General features: G+C 39.1%; 2 protein-coding genes and 1 long non-coding RNA gene across 4 annotated transcripts; 1 reads left to right on the top strand and 2 right to left on the bottom strand.

Moving 5' to 3' along the window:
- Positions 1–1,008: 1,008 nt before the first annotated feature.
- Positions 1,009–1,765, bottom strand: LOC119617439. The gene is made up of 4 exons (XR_005233690.1): positions 1,625–1,765; positions 1,481–1,547; positions 1,222–1,304; positions 1,009–1,136 (listed from the first exon to the last, which is right to left on the bottom strand). It is a non-coding gene; the product is annotated as an uncharacterized LOC119617439 (long non-coding RNA).
- Positions 1,766–1,853: 88 nt separating this feature from the next.
- LOC108246584 (charged multivesicular body protein 4b-like) lies at positions 1,854–3,791 on the bottom strand. Its single transcript, XM_037978284.1, has 4 exons — positions 3,539–3,791; positions 2,464–2,560; positions 1,971–2,097; positions 1,854–1,886 (listed from the first exon to the last, which is right to left on the bottom strand). Exons 1-4 carry the CDS (start codon positions 3,717–3,719, stop codon positions 1,854–1,856), a joined length of 438 nt encoding a protein of 145 aa, XP_037834212.1. The 5' UTR covers positions 3,720–3,791.
- A 249-nt stretch (positions 3,792–4,040) lies between these two features.
- chmp1a (charged multivesicular body protein 1A) lies at positions 4,041–10,994 on the top strand. 2 transcript variants are annotated; one of them, XM_017434191.3, is made up of 7 exons: positions 4,041–4,173; positions 4,838–4,857; positions 4,945–5,022; positions 6,738–6,884; positions 6,977–7,105; positions 7,201–7,394; positions 9,567–10,994. In XM_017434191.3, exons 1-7 carry the CDS (start codon positions 4,167–4,169, stop codon positions 9,586–9,588), a joined length of 597 nt encoding a protein of 198 aa, XP_017289680.1. In that variant the 5' UTR covers positions 4,041–4,166; the 3' UTR covers positions 9,589–10,994. The 2 variants fall into 2 exon arrangements, with proteins under 2 accessions (XP_017289680.1, XP_037834369.1); XM_037978441.1 differs by lacking the exons at positions 4,838–4,857; positions 4,945–5,022 and having other exon boundaries at positions 4,051–4,173.
- The last annotated feature ends 3,701 nt before the right edge of the window (positions 10,995–14,695 follow it).

Below are 14,695 nucleotides of genomic sequence, written 5' to 3'. Positions count from 1 at the left end.
GTTGCGAAGGTTATAACGTCTCTTATTTGCTTACAGGTACCAGCGGGAGGTAGAGGTGTTGAGGTGGAGTGAAGTAGTTCCAGAGGTTCCTCAAGACGAGCCAGGTGGCAGCGAGGTACGTGTCCGTGAGTATCCAGCCAGGTGGCAGCGAGGTACGTGTCCGTGAGTATCCAGGTAAGTAGTCTTCTTCGACCCGTGGTCGTGACGTGGCAAAAACCTGAGTCGTAGGCACAAGACAAAGAATACGATTAGCTCGAGAGCACAAGTTAGGTTATATGCTGTGGCGGAGAATCTAACCCAGAAGGTTTGATGCTCCAGCGAAGATCTGATCCTATCCTGCTGCTTAAATACCAGCTGGTCTCGTCAGTGGAAACTGGAACACCTGTGGAGGAATGATTAGTGGCACTGCCCAGAAGGCGGAGCCAACCCCAGATCCTCACAGAAGTCAATTAAAAGCAAAACCTTTTTAACGTCAGACCTTCTAATATTTATCTGATGTTAAATGATTCAGTTTCAGTTACATAACCAAATAAATACCATCTTTAAAGGTTGTTTTTTTTCAGCTCTAATCTTTTAGTTGGTTTATTTGTGCTCCTAAAAGTGTCTTTCTGGGTCAACAACAGTTTTTATTTGAACCTGCAGCTCACAGCGTCCCGTCGTCTGCATGTGTTACGACTGTGTTAAACTCTTCTACAAGTTCGAGTTAAAAACTGAGCGTATAAAATCAGTTTTCAGTCAGATAAGGTTCGTAAGATTTTATAAAAAAGCCAAGAAATCTAAGCGGATGAGGGTCGACACTGAACCTTGAATTAAAAGAAGATTGTTTTTAAATTCAGGTACAAAGACAAACATTAACTCATTTAGTCAGCGGTGATCTAAACGAAGCGAGGAGATCACGCTACAAAGCTGGAGAACTTTCTCAGAACATGAACTTTAGATTTTGTGTTTCGCTGACTTTACTGCAGAGGGAAGAAGGAAACATGTTCAGTCAAACATAAAACACTCACGAACAAGAACTGCTGTCTGTTTATTTCCGTCTTTTCTGCACCACAGTGGTTGTTGAGCTTACAACCAGCCCTCCGCCCAGCGGCGAAGGTACTCCAAGTCATCTTCATCCTCATCTACCTCCATCTTAGCTTCATTTCAAAAAGGAAAGTCGACAACTTCTAAAAATCCATTAAAACTGTGGAAAATGATTCAGGAAAGCTCAGATGTTCTCACCAGGACGGGCGGGTGAAGCAGACACCAAGGAAGAACAGACTCTGTCCTCATCGAAGAGACTTCCGTCCAGACTTCTGTCCAACCTTAACACAAAGGGACAATCATTTATTAAAAAACTCAAACATTTTCCCACATAATGAACTTCAGATGATGTAAATGATGTGGGGACATCAGAGAAGATGGTCACAAAGCTGCTTTCTTTCCATTTCATCCTCAGCGCTCCTCGTTTAACCACCATCTTGTTGTCAAACATTCTTACAAGGTTTCGCTCGCCCAACGCCGAAGATACTCCAAGTCGTCTTCATCGTCATCTTCATCCATCTTTGCTTTAGTGAGAGGAACGAGTGAGCGATTAGCAAGAATACGACGTGAAGATGAGCCAGGAGTGCTCAGAGGTTCGTACCGGGATGGGATGGTGACGCAGCGGACAACACGGGAGAAGACAGGTCTCTGTCCTCCTCTCTGTCCTCCTCTCTGTCCTCCTGAAAGAGGTTCTCATCCAGGCTCCTCTCCAGCCTCTCCAGCTCTGCCAACAGCTCATCCTGAAGGTACCAAACACAGATCAGACCAAGATCTGACTCGTTTACCTGCGAGTCTTTCTGTGATTTTATTCAGGTCTCACTGTCTAACATTTAGGGGAATCTTAAATGTTTTAGTTTGAGTCTCTGTATGAGTTAAATCCACATCTGATAACTTTATATTTAAAAAAAAAATGAAAACGAACCTTTCAAGCTTTTATTTTTGCGTACCTCATCAAACTCTACCTTCTGGCTGACAGAAGAGATGAGGCTGGCCGCCGCCTCCTCCTCCTCCTCCTCCTCCTCCTCCATGATTTCCTTCATCAAGTCGTTCACTTTGTTGATGATTTCACTGCAGCTGCCAGAACCAGAACAGCGTTTTCATGTTCCCGTTAGGACATTCAGAGAAATCAAGGTATCGTTACATCTGTAAACTGGAAACAAAGTCCCAGCAGTGACTCAACATCCGAACATATCGCTGTGAAACGTTATCAGTAAAATGATCTGGTAGGAAAAATGTAAGAGATGAATTTACAGATTTTCTTCTCACTCGTCACCTTTTAGACAATCTTTCTTCAGTTAACTGAATACAGTTTAATAATATGCTACGTAATTTGTGAACTCTCCTAGGTCAGTTTGTTTTTGCTTCTTACTGAAGATATATGTTCTTAATCCGATTCATTCGTAGAAACCGAGGTTCCCGTGTCGAATTTTGTCTCCTTACGCGTGTTCGTGAGCAGATCTCATGGCCTCAGAAGAACAGTCCACGTGGTTCAGATGCTTCTCGCACCACTTCTTTCTCCTCAGCGCCTGCAGAGCAGCTGCGCGGACAGCACGACGAGACAGAATACAAGAAAAAAAAAAAACCGTTACTGACTTTACGTGTGATCTAAAGCTAAACACAAAGCTGTCGTCTTAACTTAAAGGTGCTCTTTGCAAAGTATGTAATCGAATATAGTCATGGACGAACTCAGTTTGAAATTACTCCAGTAGTTCTTCAGATAAACTGAATGCAATTTTGAAATGTGGGTCCACAATCAATGTAAACAAAGAACTCAGCTGAATCTGCCACAAACCCACCTGAGTCACACGACTGACCCCCATCAGGCCGTTTGTAGTCTGTGTCCGTAAACAAAATATAACCTGTAAGTTTAAGGTTTGACCTATTTTCAGTCACTTTGGCGCTGCTTTTGTAGGTAAACAAACACACAAGAAAGATGGCATCCAGTCACACATTTTGCTTGTAATTTGTTGTTATTTTAATAAAGGACATATTAGCCATTAATATGAGTAAAATACTGTCCAAAGTTTCTTTCTTTCCTTGTGATTCTTCTGTTCAGTCATCACGAGTACCTTTACCTAAATGTTTAAAAACTAAACAAGTACATGTAAACTAAAAAGTAATTCAGGATGTTTGATGGTATTTACTCAAGACTATAGTACTTAAAATAAAAAGAATGGACAGTTTAACAATTTACTCCAGTGTTTGTTTGTTTTTGTTGTTCTTTAACTTACGACTTTTAACATTTATTTTAACTTTAAGTTTGGTCAAATATTATCCATTACTTCAAAGTTTTTATTCCAGTCATTTCTGGCATCTGTCTGTTTAACTGTTTATGTTTAACTTACAAGTTCAATTAACAGTTAGCTAACAAGCTAATTAATTAGCTAACAGGCTAATTAGCAGGAGGACATGTTGCTAAGTCTTTCAGCAGCTGTACGCCTCATTCTTTAAACTTTTCTAGACTTAAGTTTCAGTTGTAATTAAAGAAAACATAATTTTTTATAGAACATTTCACCTCTTCTGTTTTTCCTGCAGTTTTTCTTGGCACACAGGAGTTCCTGGTCAATCCTTTTCTTCAGAAACTCTGTCTTTTTGTTCAGCAGCTCTTCTCTTTCTGGAAGCTTGTCCACCTTCCTTTCCTGTCTCGCCTTTCTCACCTTTTCCCCGCTGCCTAATATCTTAACAAACAGAGACATGGTTTGTGATGATGGCTAAAATACAAACTATTGTCCACTTCAGGCGGTAAATATCCACTGAACGACCGATCGCCCCACGCAAAAAAAGGACGCATCTGGAGACGAATTTCAAAAGAAAACACTCTTTGTAACTACGCCGTAATAAACAGTTAGCTATACTTGGCTACCTACCTACTTAATCTATCTATCTATCTATCTATCTATCTATCTATCTATCTATCTATCTATCTATCTATCTATCTATCTACTGCAGTGTTTTACAGTGGACAGTAGGTGACAGTAGAAATATCAACTGCAATATGAAGCGCAGAAGAAGATGACATATGATCACGTGACACCCGTTTAACCAGGAAGAGATACGTATTAACCAAAACAAATCCAGACTAGCTTTCTGAAAAGCCGGAAAACACATTCTCCGTGACTGGCAGGCACCGTATTTGTGTCGACATGGATGGTATGTCTTTTTCTTAACGACTAAATATCCTCCCCGGATATAGTTTGTCTCATTTTTAGTTGTATTTTCAAAGTTAATCACTGGTAGTTAGCATTAGCATGTTAGCTTGGGTGTGAGCCTAGGCGGGCTAGCTGTAAACTGTCAAACCTCCAGTAATTTCTCCGCCTCTTCGTTTATTTTTTATTTGACATTACATGAGATTTTCAGATTGATTATTAAAATTCCCTTTGGTTTGATTTAGGGTATTGTCGTTACGCCGTTTGACGCTAAAATCAGTCTATTTTTGGAAACATTACTATGCTTTCAGAGTATGATCATGCTAATTGTCTGATTCATTGACACTTCCTGAACTTTTCCCAGCACAAAATAAAACTGATGTATCTAGAAGACTCTAAGCGTCACTTAAAATAAAATGTATCCAGATTTTTTTAATACATAGTTTAGTTTAACAAGTGTTATTGTTGTTTTTTTGCATAAAACCCGAACTGTATTATAAAGGTAGACATTAAAATATATTCACAACTAGACTTCATTATGTAAACAGAACAGACAAAATAAGATGTATAGAATATATTCATTATAATTTGAAAAAAAAATTAAAGAGTTGAAAATACACAGATTTTTCCATTAACTGACTAAAACTCTTGCTCTAATTTGTCCACAGAAACACTCTTCCAGCTAAGGGTATGTTTCTGAGAATATGCTTAATCCACATTAGCAAAACAACTAAAAGTCAAATACTAATTTATCTAACATTTTACTTTTTCACAGTTTACGTCTAAACAGCTTGAAAGGCTGGCTAAAAAGGCAGAGAAGGAGTCAGAAAAGGAACAGGCCAAGGTTAAGAAGGTGAGAGTTCAGACCAAACTTTAGGCCCACATTGAAGGCTTAATGTCCACAGAATGGTCTGTATTTTACTGTCTATTTAATTTTGTTATCTGTCATGTTGTACTCACTCTCTCTTTATCATTCTCTGTTTGCATTTCTGCTGTCATCCTTTAACACTGGCTAAATCTAAACAAAACTGAGTCACTGTGGATTTAAAAAGAGCAAAACACAACTACCAAAACTGTCAACAGCAGTTTTTTTAATGTTCAGTTTGAAACAGTCTATTCAGCAGCCCTCTTGTTTCATTAACAAACTAAATTAAGTTAAAATTCTTGACTTTCATCTTCTACAACCTAGATTGTATATCCATGCATAATTCGGTGAGGCATACAGTACAGTCTGGAGCGTTTTCAAGTCTGTTAAAGGATTAGGTAGCGTAAATGAAAACTGGGACTGCTTGATTCTTTGTTTTAAAATTTCTTAAACAATTGACAGTGGATACAGTTGTATGCTGTCTCTGTAGCTGCAGTGTAGAATCTGATAATAGGCTTTAGGTGGAGTTGTTTGAGTGCCTCTATTTTTCTGCTAAGTGCTTGTTTTCCATTCTGCTAGTTGTGATTCCCCTGTTACTGTCTGGATGGAGTCCAGCAGTAATTCTTCTACTAAGTAGAGAAGCGCGCATAGTTCCTGAAGAGAAAGTGGTTGTTGTTTTTATCAGACAGCAGCAAACCTTTAAGTGATCAGATCATTTGTACAGAAGTACTGATTGACAGATGTGTGTATTTTTTTGTAAAAAAAAAAAAAGATTTCTCTGTCATTTTTGTGCATTCATGAAACCCTTCATTCAGAGACGTTTGTACCTTCGTCTTTATGCCAATTATAGTTTATTTTTTTGTTTGTTTTGTTTAATTTTTCTGACAGTAAACTAATATTCATTAGGATAGGGAGATGTGTAAAGTTCCCTCATGATTCAAACAGGTTATCTTGACTTGTAAAACAATAAACAATGCTCCTTGTGTTAAGTTATATTGCTCCGTGTGTTAAAACTTTGATCAGTATCTCTCTGACGATCGTGTGACTCTGGGAGTGGCGTGTATGAGTCAGCAGGTGGCAGCACAGCTTCATCTCTGAACAACGAGAGGCTTGGTTGGAATTTGTCTGTTGTCTCTGTAACTATTTTTAGAGCTGTTGAGTATTAGTCAGCTGTCTTAATGATATAAAAGAATGTTTGGCTTGAAGATGGCAGAAATGATAATCAGATGACTTCTATGATGAGGTCATGACAGGTCTGTATTTGTTATTTTACTCCTCAGACTTAAAGGTAATTTTCTGACAAGTCGAGACAGTCTTTACAGGCAAGGTTCTGTGGATTTGAAAAGATAAATGTTTGCTTATTTAAGTTTACAGGCAATGATTTTCTTTACTGTTAAACTTTTATGTGCTACAGTTTATTTTGTGTCAACTATGTCAGTGAGGTAGAGAAAATCTAACATCAACCAGTCACATCAATCTTTTTTATGCAGTAGAATTACCTTTATTGTATTATAGAAACAACAGTACACAAAAAATAAAACAATTTCCATTGCCATAAATGAAATGAATAATCGTCATTACTTCACCAAGGTTTTTAATAAACATCATGACTTATTAGTTTTGTTAGTGATGTGCATCACTTTTTACATATTGTATTATTTTACAGAAGAAGAGTGTGACCTGCTTTTTTGTCTCATCGACAGGCTTTGCAACAGAAAAATGTGGATGTCGCCAGAGTCTACGCGGAGAATGCCATCCGGAAAAAAAATGAAGGTCTTAATTGGCTGCGCATGGCGTCACGAGTCGATGCGGTGGCCTCTAAAGTTCAGACTGCCGTTACCATGAAGGGAGTAAGTCACGTACCTGCACTGGAAAAGGAACAGGTGTGTGTATGAGACAAATATGTTACACATATCTTGTTTTTTTTTTTTCTTTTCATCAGGTGACTAAAAGCATGGGCCAGGTGACCAAGGCCCTGGACAAAGCTTTGGGCTCTATGGACCTCCAGAAGGTCTCTGCAGTCATGGATAAGTTTGAAAGCCAAGTTCAGAACCTTGACGTCCACACCTCTGTGAGTTTCTGCAGCCTGTCTAGCTCACTTTATCTCTTTATAAAGCTTCGATGCTTTAAACATTCCCAACCTGTCCCATTTCTTTACTTCACTAGGTGATGGAGGACTCGATGAGCTCAGCAATGACCCTGACCACACCTCAGGACCAGGTGGACGACTTGATCCACCAGATAGCTGAACAGAACGGCCTGGAGGTGATGGACCAACTCAACCAGCTGCCTGCTGGAGCTACCTCATTGAGCGGAGAGAGTTCACGGAGCCAGGAGAAGGAGGACCAGCTGTCCCGACGGTAAGATGCAGTTTTTATTTGTATTTTGAAACATGATCTGGAAAAACAAAGGAACAGCATCATCAGAGAAGCTGTAAACGTGAAAGTTAAATTTATTTTCTTTTTGCAGTCTTGTGTATTCACAAATATAACTTCAAAATGTCTTTTTTTGTTTGTTTGCCTTTACACATCAAGTATGGCCATAGTCTACAAAATAAAAGCACCACTATCAGGTTATTATGTTGGCTTTTACAGCTGTACCATGCCTGTGTGGCTTATTTATCTGCTGACGTTTTACCTAATCAGATATCTGTGACTCAGACTGTGGAGACGTGATTCTCAGAGCCATAATCAACATCATGTGAACACTTCTTTACTGCTTGTTTAACATTGAACATAGAGCTCACCCTGTTGGCTAAACTATGCATTTACATTATTTCTTGATTGCTCAAACATAATTTTACTTTATAATCTGTAAAAAAATATTCACACTTATAAACATTTAACAAATGCACTATTAGTATTTTTGAGATATACTAACATAGATCAAAATATCAGGCTGGATCCGCTAATTATTTTTTACAGATTAGCAGTGATGTGTGGAAAAACAGCAGTGAGTTCTAAACAAATACAGCTGATGTGTAGTCAGCTTTGTCCTCTCTTCCTGGTTTTCAAACTCTTTCATGCTGACATGTATCACATGAACCTGCAGTTTGTGGTTAGGACTGAGATCAGGAAATTACAGTGCCATAGAGACTCTTACGCCTGTTATTAACCCCGGTAATAACAGGACGGATGGAGCGAATTTAACTCAAACAGGGAGCCTCAAAGACCAGGAGGAAGATACCCAGCTGACAGTCCTAACAGTCAAATGACTTGTTCTCAGGCCTAAAGCTTTGTTTACATACCAGCTGGTTCAGTAAGTAAACGTTAGGTTGTTGTGTTTGATCAAGATATTAAATCTATTTAACTTTCCTTTAGTAGAAAGGAGCGTTTAGTCACTCCTAACAGTATATGACCCATTTTGATGGAACAATTTATTTATTCTCAGTCTGATGGACATGAATAGTTTTCTGAATCTTTGCAGCAGAGGAATTAGAAAAGAACAATTAAGTTGGTTTAAAATGAAATATATTTTTTATGATTCTGGTTTCTATGAGTAATGTTGCATAATGCCTAAAAGTGGTCAAAGTTTAATCAAAGGAAATTAAAAATAAATAATTAAATAAATTCATAATTCTACAGGAACTCCATCAGTAGAAGTTACAGATTGTTATTCATCGTTGGTTTAGTTTCATGGAAATCGAGCTGCTTTCTGCTTCCTGTGATAATAAACTGAATTAGGTTTCATTTTCAGTTGATGTTTAAGCAGAAAATGTGTTTTTTTTTTCAGCAGCTAATTAAGCAGATGTTATAAAAGCTTCCAGATGTTGTTGTTGTGTCATTATTGGCAGATTTCTGGCAGAGAAAAATGCTGCCAGGTTGAAACCATCTGTTCTTGTTTCACGCTGAGAGCTTGTTAGTTCAGAGAAGCCGGCTGTAATTCCATCACTCCTGATTTCAGATGTACAATAACTCTTTATTCGTGTCATCTTTAGGAACTTTAATTTTTGAAAATTAAACACCTCAGGATTTAGTGTTAGATGAGAATGTGGTCAGTTTAAATGCAGTATTTCTGATTTAAATTTTTTTTTTTTGTTTATAACGACTCTAAATCACTTGCATTGTTGAAAAATGTGTCTTTCAGTGGGTGTCTGTTTTTTATGCATTTTGTTGACAAAAAAGATTTAATTTATTATTCAAAAGCAGTTATTGTATTTATTTTTGCACAACAAGAGCTGAAACTGTTCCGATTTATTGTCAGCTAATTGGGAATTTAAAAAGGCATGTAAAGTTTTTATTATTCTGCACAAACGGGTTACACTAAATATGTTTTAACTGTGGAAAGAACAAGTGATCTTTTCTCAGCCAATAATCAGTTTGGAATAAAATGTAGAAATTAGGCACAAAATGTTTTCAAGTTGTTCAGAGAATTTTCTGAATTAATTTCCTATATCTGGCCTCATTTTACAAATTAAAATCTAAATATTTTGCTCTTGTCGGCGGTGTTTTTGCTCCACCTCTGACAGAAAGGTGAGGCGCTGTGGTTCTGTTTCAGGCAGACGTTTAAAACTCTTCCTCCTTGTCCTGCAGGTTGGCGGCTCTGCGAAACTGAACGCTGCTGCAGAGGAGACGACGGGCTGACAGCTGCATGGAAGCAAATGAGCTCGTAAGCTAGGCCATGACAGGAACTATTTGTGTTTCCACTGAACTGTTCCTGCTGGAAGGACTTAATGAGTCTATTGATTATCTGCCCCCACCGGCCCATAAATAAATACACACAGCAGCTAGAAATAGCATCTGAGAGGGCGCAAGCATCTCTCAGGTTCACCTTTCTGTTTCAGTTGATCTCAAGCTCACTTTTTCCCCTTTTTTTTAATCCCTTCTCTCCAGCCACAGGCTTTTGGGTGTAAAATTTGTACAAAAACAAACATTTAGCGAATGATCTCAAGACGTTTTATTGATCTGTTTATAAGATAATTGGATGCAAGGTGATTTTTTTTTTTTCTTTGTGTGTTTGGAGCTCTGTTTTAAGTCAAATTGATTTGGATGATTCTGCTGGGAGGAAGGAGACAAATTTAACAGGTAAATCTTTTAAAACACATGATGGTGACACTAACACATTTAACTCCTTTTCATCGGATTCATCCATCTGTAAAGTCTGAAAACAACAAAAGACAATCCCCCGTTTCTCTGTTTGCTTCCGTTATCTGTTTTAGATGATTGTTTTTGCTTGTCTTCATACTTTGTGCTTTGACGGCCTTATTTGGGATGCAGGTGCTTGTATAGGTGCTTCTGCCTCCAGTGCCTATAGGACAGAAAGTTTAGAGTTTTCTGAAGCTCGTTCTACAAGACAAGCCTGCTTTGCTTTGGTCCTGTTTTTCCCAACTTCCCGACTGATGAGCGTGAGCTTGGCTGCGTTTAGCTGTCACAGGTGGATGTTTTATTATTTCTGGATCCCTTTTTGTGGTCGAGGGGGTTTAAGGTTCAAGCCACACTGACATCTCATTCAGATATTTTTGGATGTTTCTTTCTAAGAAACAGAATCATCCCCATCTGTCTCTGTTCCAGGATATAAATCACATCAGAGCAGGGATGTTCTGCACATGCTGGATCCTGATTTACCTTTTTCTTAATCCTGGAGGTACAGATGTGATGATGAGGGGCATCAAAACAGAAAAAATGAAACGTTCAGTAGCATTGGAAGGTGCTTGAGTTAACAGATGATTGCTTCTTTGCTTTTTGGTTTTGTAAGCTCTGAATGAAGTCGCCTGTTCAGTGCTTTGTTGAGTTTCAGGCTTCTTTGACTGTAGTCATCAGTATCTTTAGGACAAGCAGGCAGGGAGAAACTAGACCTCCACCTACGACCGAGCAGCATCAACCTCTGGATAAAGTTTTTTTTTTTTTGAGCTTTTTGTCCATTTTAACTCTGGGAGGTTTATTTATCTTCAACGTCTGCAGACTTTTCAGCACTTTTGTTTTGTATATTTATCTTGTGCAAATAAAAACTCTGCCCTCTGATGATGTTTTTCATTTGACTCGAGTGGTTTGCGTGTGAAAAACTGACAAATGATCTGCGCGTGCTCTGTGATTTGTTTAACCAAAGCAGCTGGTAATAAATGCAAACAGTTGATAACTTTCCTCCAGGAAACAGGAACTTTTAGAGGAAAGGGAATCACCTTTACCATTCTTAAAGATTTGTCCATTTTTAAGCCCTGTATCCATCAAGTTAGCCAAAAACATTCTTGATCAGTTAAAAGAAACAAAAAAAAGTTAATTTTTTTAGAGGTGCAAAAGATTGTCAGTTGGATTTGATGCACATTTAAACTGAATATTATGATTTTATAATATTATGACCAGGAAGATTTCTCAGATTTAGCCCGTTTCAGTCAAAGTGATGCTCATTTTTCTCTCTAATCTTTTGAATTTGATGAGGGAAAAAAACAACAAACTTGAATTCAGACTGGCAGCTGCTTAGTTTTATTAAAGAAGGAAATTCCTGCAAATAAAAACCTCTCATCACTTGTCTCACACATACAGTAAAAGTTGTTGATCTCTACACCATAAAACCTTTAAATACTGCTGTTGTGACGAGCTCATGTTTTCATGATTCCTCTCTTTTTCTACATCATCACAACTGTTATGGCCGTTTTGATAAAATCCGGTAAACCTGTGCTTGCTTACCTGCTCGACATTTACATTATTGACCTGTTTGTGTCCGATTCATTGCCGTCTTTATTGATGTTGATATCACACTTATTGATCTGAAAGTGATACATTTTTGATGAGCTTTGTAGCCTCAGTTTACTCATCAGTTACTGAAGAAAACATTGCAGGCAGACGATAAAACCTTTGACCCTCCGTCTTTTGTTTCGTTGACATGAAGCTGTAGTTTTATTGCTGTTTTACAAACATAAATTCAGAAGACACCATAAAAATTCAAATGATTTGTTCTTATAATGAGACTGTTCACCTTCCACTTTCATCTGCAGGCAGTACTTCTAAAACCCAGGCTGTTTTTGTTGCTGCCAGGAGGAAAACCATTGTGTGGCCCAGTGCTAATTTGGCATTTCAGGCTGATGCTTTTGCATTAGTCATCATGGCTGCTTGTGATCTCTTTTGCAAGAGAGGGCAAATCATACCATTTGGTTTTATAAATATTCACATGGTTTGCAAATGAGTAAACAGATGAAACAGCAACACGGACGGGAAATATCCTTGTAACGTTTCACTAAAGTCACCAAAGGGGAAGCATAAGCAGTGATTTTTAAGTTGCTTTCATTTCCAGTCTTTGCCTCCCTCCTGATTGTGAAACAAGTCAGGTGAATTATCTCACCATGTGTAAACAAAAGGACCACCCGTGGAGGAGAGCTGCACTAACGTGCGTGCCTGGCAGCCCCACAGCAAGCTGGCTTTCCCTCCCTGAAATGTCAGCGCAGAGGCCAGAGTGTTCGCAACCAGCAGGTCGCCTTGGCGTGCGCTGAGTGTTTCCACTGAGGACTCCCCCGCCTTTTCTTTTTCTGGAAGCACTGACTTAGCCGCGGTGACAGAAGGAGGACACACAACTCATGAAAACACAATGGATGACGAACAAGCCGTCCCAGAATGGGTTTTGCCACAGCGTGCGATTTAAGCCGGCAGTGACCTCCCTCACCCCACAGCTGGGGAATAAAGCTCCATGTTATGAAAGAAAAAAAAGGCTTTTAAATCTGCGAGCGACTCCCAGCAGGAGCAGGCTGCTATAAATAAAATAAGAGGCTTCCAGAATTTTGCTGAGAAAAGGGAGTTTCCCTGTAGTCCTGAGATGAGTCTCTGCTTTCAAAGTTGCTCGTTCTGTTTGTGTCCAACAAATAAACGGCGTGACAGTGGATCTGTAAGAGGAAACTGTGGTGAACATAATGGCTCCGTGTCATAAGACTCCCCAAGGATTACAGGTCAGGAAACAGAAACCAAGAGTGACACTAAAGATTAAATGGGTCATGGAGAGGAGCAACACGTTTCCCATGTTTACACACAGTAAAACACAAACTAACAAACTGAAGTGGGACACTGGAATTTAAGGAGAATTCGTTGTAGCGGCTCTAGTATTGTTGAATATCAAGTTATCAAAACACAAAAGAACCGAGGGGTCAATTGAGAGGAACCATGTCGAGAAACAAATAGGCTAGAGTTAAAATATTCTCATTTAAAAACAAACAAAAACGTTCAAACTCTTAATGCCCTAAATAAAAAGGTTTGATTTTACTTATTTCATTTATTAAAAGGGGTGTGAACCTCAGGATGGAAACACGTGAACAGACCCAACCTTCATCCTGAGCCAAGAGAGAGGATTATTATTATATTTTTGCAGTGTTTAATTCAGTCTCTTCTTTTGTTTTCAGTCTGCTTCCAAGAGTTTTACTCTTAAATCTGCTAACTCATAAATGAATTAAAGCCTAATATTCCCTGAGGGAATGCATGTTGCATTTCTATCTGCGTTTGGAATGACTCTCAGCTACTACCACACCAAACTTTAGCTCATATCTGTAAAACTGACTGAGCTGAAGCTACTTTTGTTGGCTATGGTTCCTTAGCTGTGGTGGCCATCTTGAACTGGAGTCAGTCGGTTGTAGAGGTAAGTCCTGTGATTATTTCCTAAACGTTTCATTAAATAAAAATTCAGCGGTTTATAAAGTATTTTGCTAACAGACGAAGAAAATTGACTCCAAATATTTTAAATAAAACACAACCTGTTAGCGCTCAGAATGTGTGTCTGGGAGCAGTTTCAGCTACTACCACCCCGAAATTTAGGTCAAAGAATGGAGTTACAGCCATCTGCGTCGGACATCTTGAATCAGTTTGATGCCAAAAGTTGATCTGTTTAAAAAAACGCTGAGATTTCAGCTTTCTAACGCCTACAAGTTGACACCCAGTCAGTTTCACTCCAATCAGCACCTTCTTTCATGTGACCAAAGAGGCCCATTTATGATCAAGGCAAACAAAGACCCTAATGAGCCTCTATTATGAGGAGAGCCTTTAACAGCAAACAAAACAGGCTTAAAAGCTAAAATAATGAATAACTGTTTGTTAATCTTCAAAGGAAATATATAACAAAGTGCACAGAAATTAACCTCTTGTGTTAAAACTCATTGTTTAAAATAACCCGGATGTGGGGACAGACCCCGGAGTTCCCCCCGCCATGTGACCGCCCCTGCTCGTGTCTGACGGGGGCGAGCTGACTCCGAGAGCCGCGCTGATTGGATTATTGACAAGCTGCGTCAAGGTAGCCATGGTTACCCAGACAGAGGCAGGAAGTGGAGGCACGGTGGCTTCCAAAATAAGTGCATAGAATGATCAGCGGATAGAAATCTTCATTTTATATTACTTATCGATTATCATCATTGAGTTTAACTTGGTGGGAAATAAGTGTTAAACAATTCCTACTTATAATAGTATTTTCCCAGTGTGATATTTCCATAATAAACACCCAGTAACCCTGGTTGAGTTTCCTACAGCACGCGTGCTTTTATTTTGGCATGTGTAACCGGAAGCGTGATTTCCGCTTTCAGCCGTTTGGACTCTTCACGTCTCGGAGCAGCAAAGCAGCGGCCGCGCAGCTCCGCTAATGTCGTCTCTTCTCTTCAACCGGGGGGGCGAAACAAACGAAAAGGCGAGGGGAGGTTCCTGTTAGTCGTCGCCGACATTTTAACTCCGAGCAGAGAGCACCGAAGGACCTGTGCGAG

The sequence above is a fragment of the Kryptolebias marmoratus genome, linkage group LG11 (genome assembly GCF_001649575.2).
Source record: "Kryptolebias marmoratus isolate JLee-2015 linkage group LG11, ASM164957v2, whole genome shotgun sequence".
In the NCBI taxonomy this organism is placed as follows: domain Eukaryota; kingdom Metazoa; phylum Chordata; class Actinopteri; order Cyprinodontiformes; family Rivulidae; genus Kryptolebias; species Kryptolebias marmoratus.
This window is presented reverse-complemented; position numbering and strand designations above follow the sequence as displayed.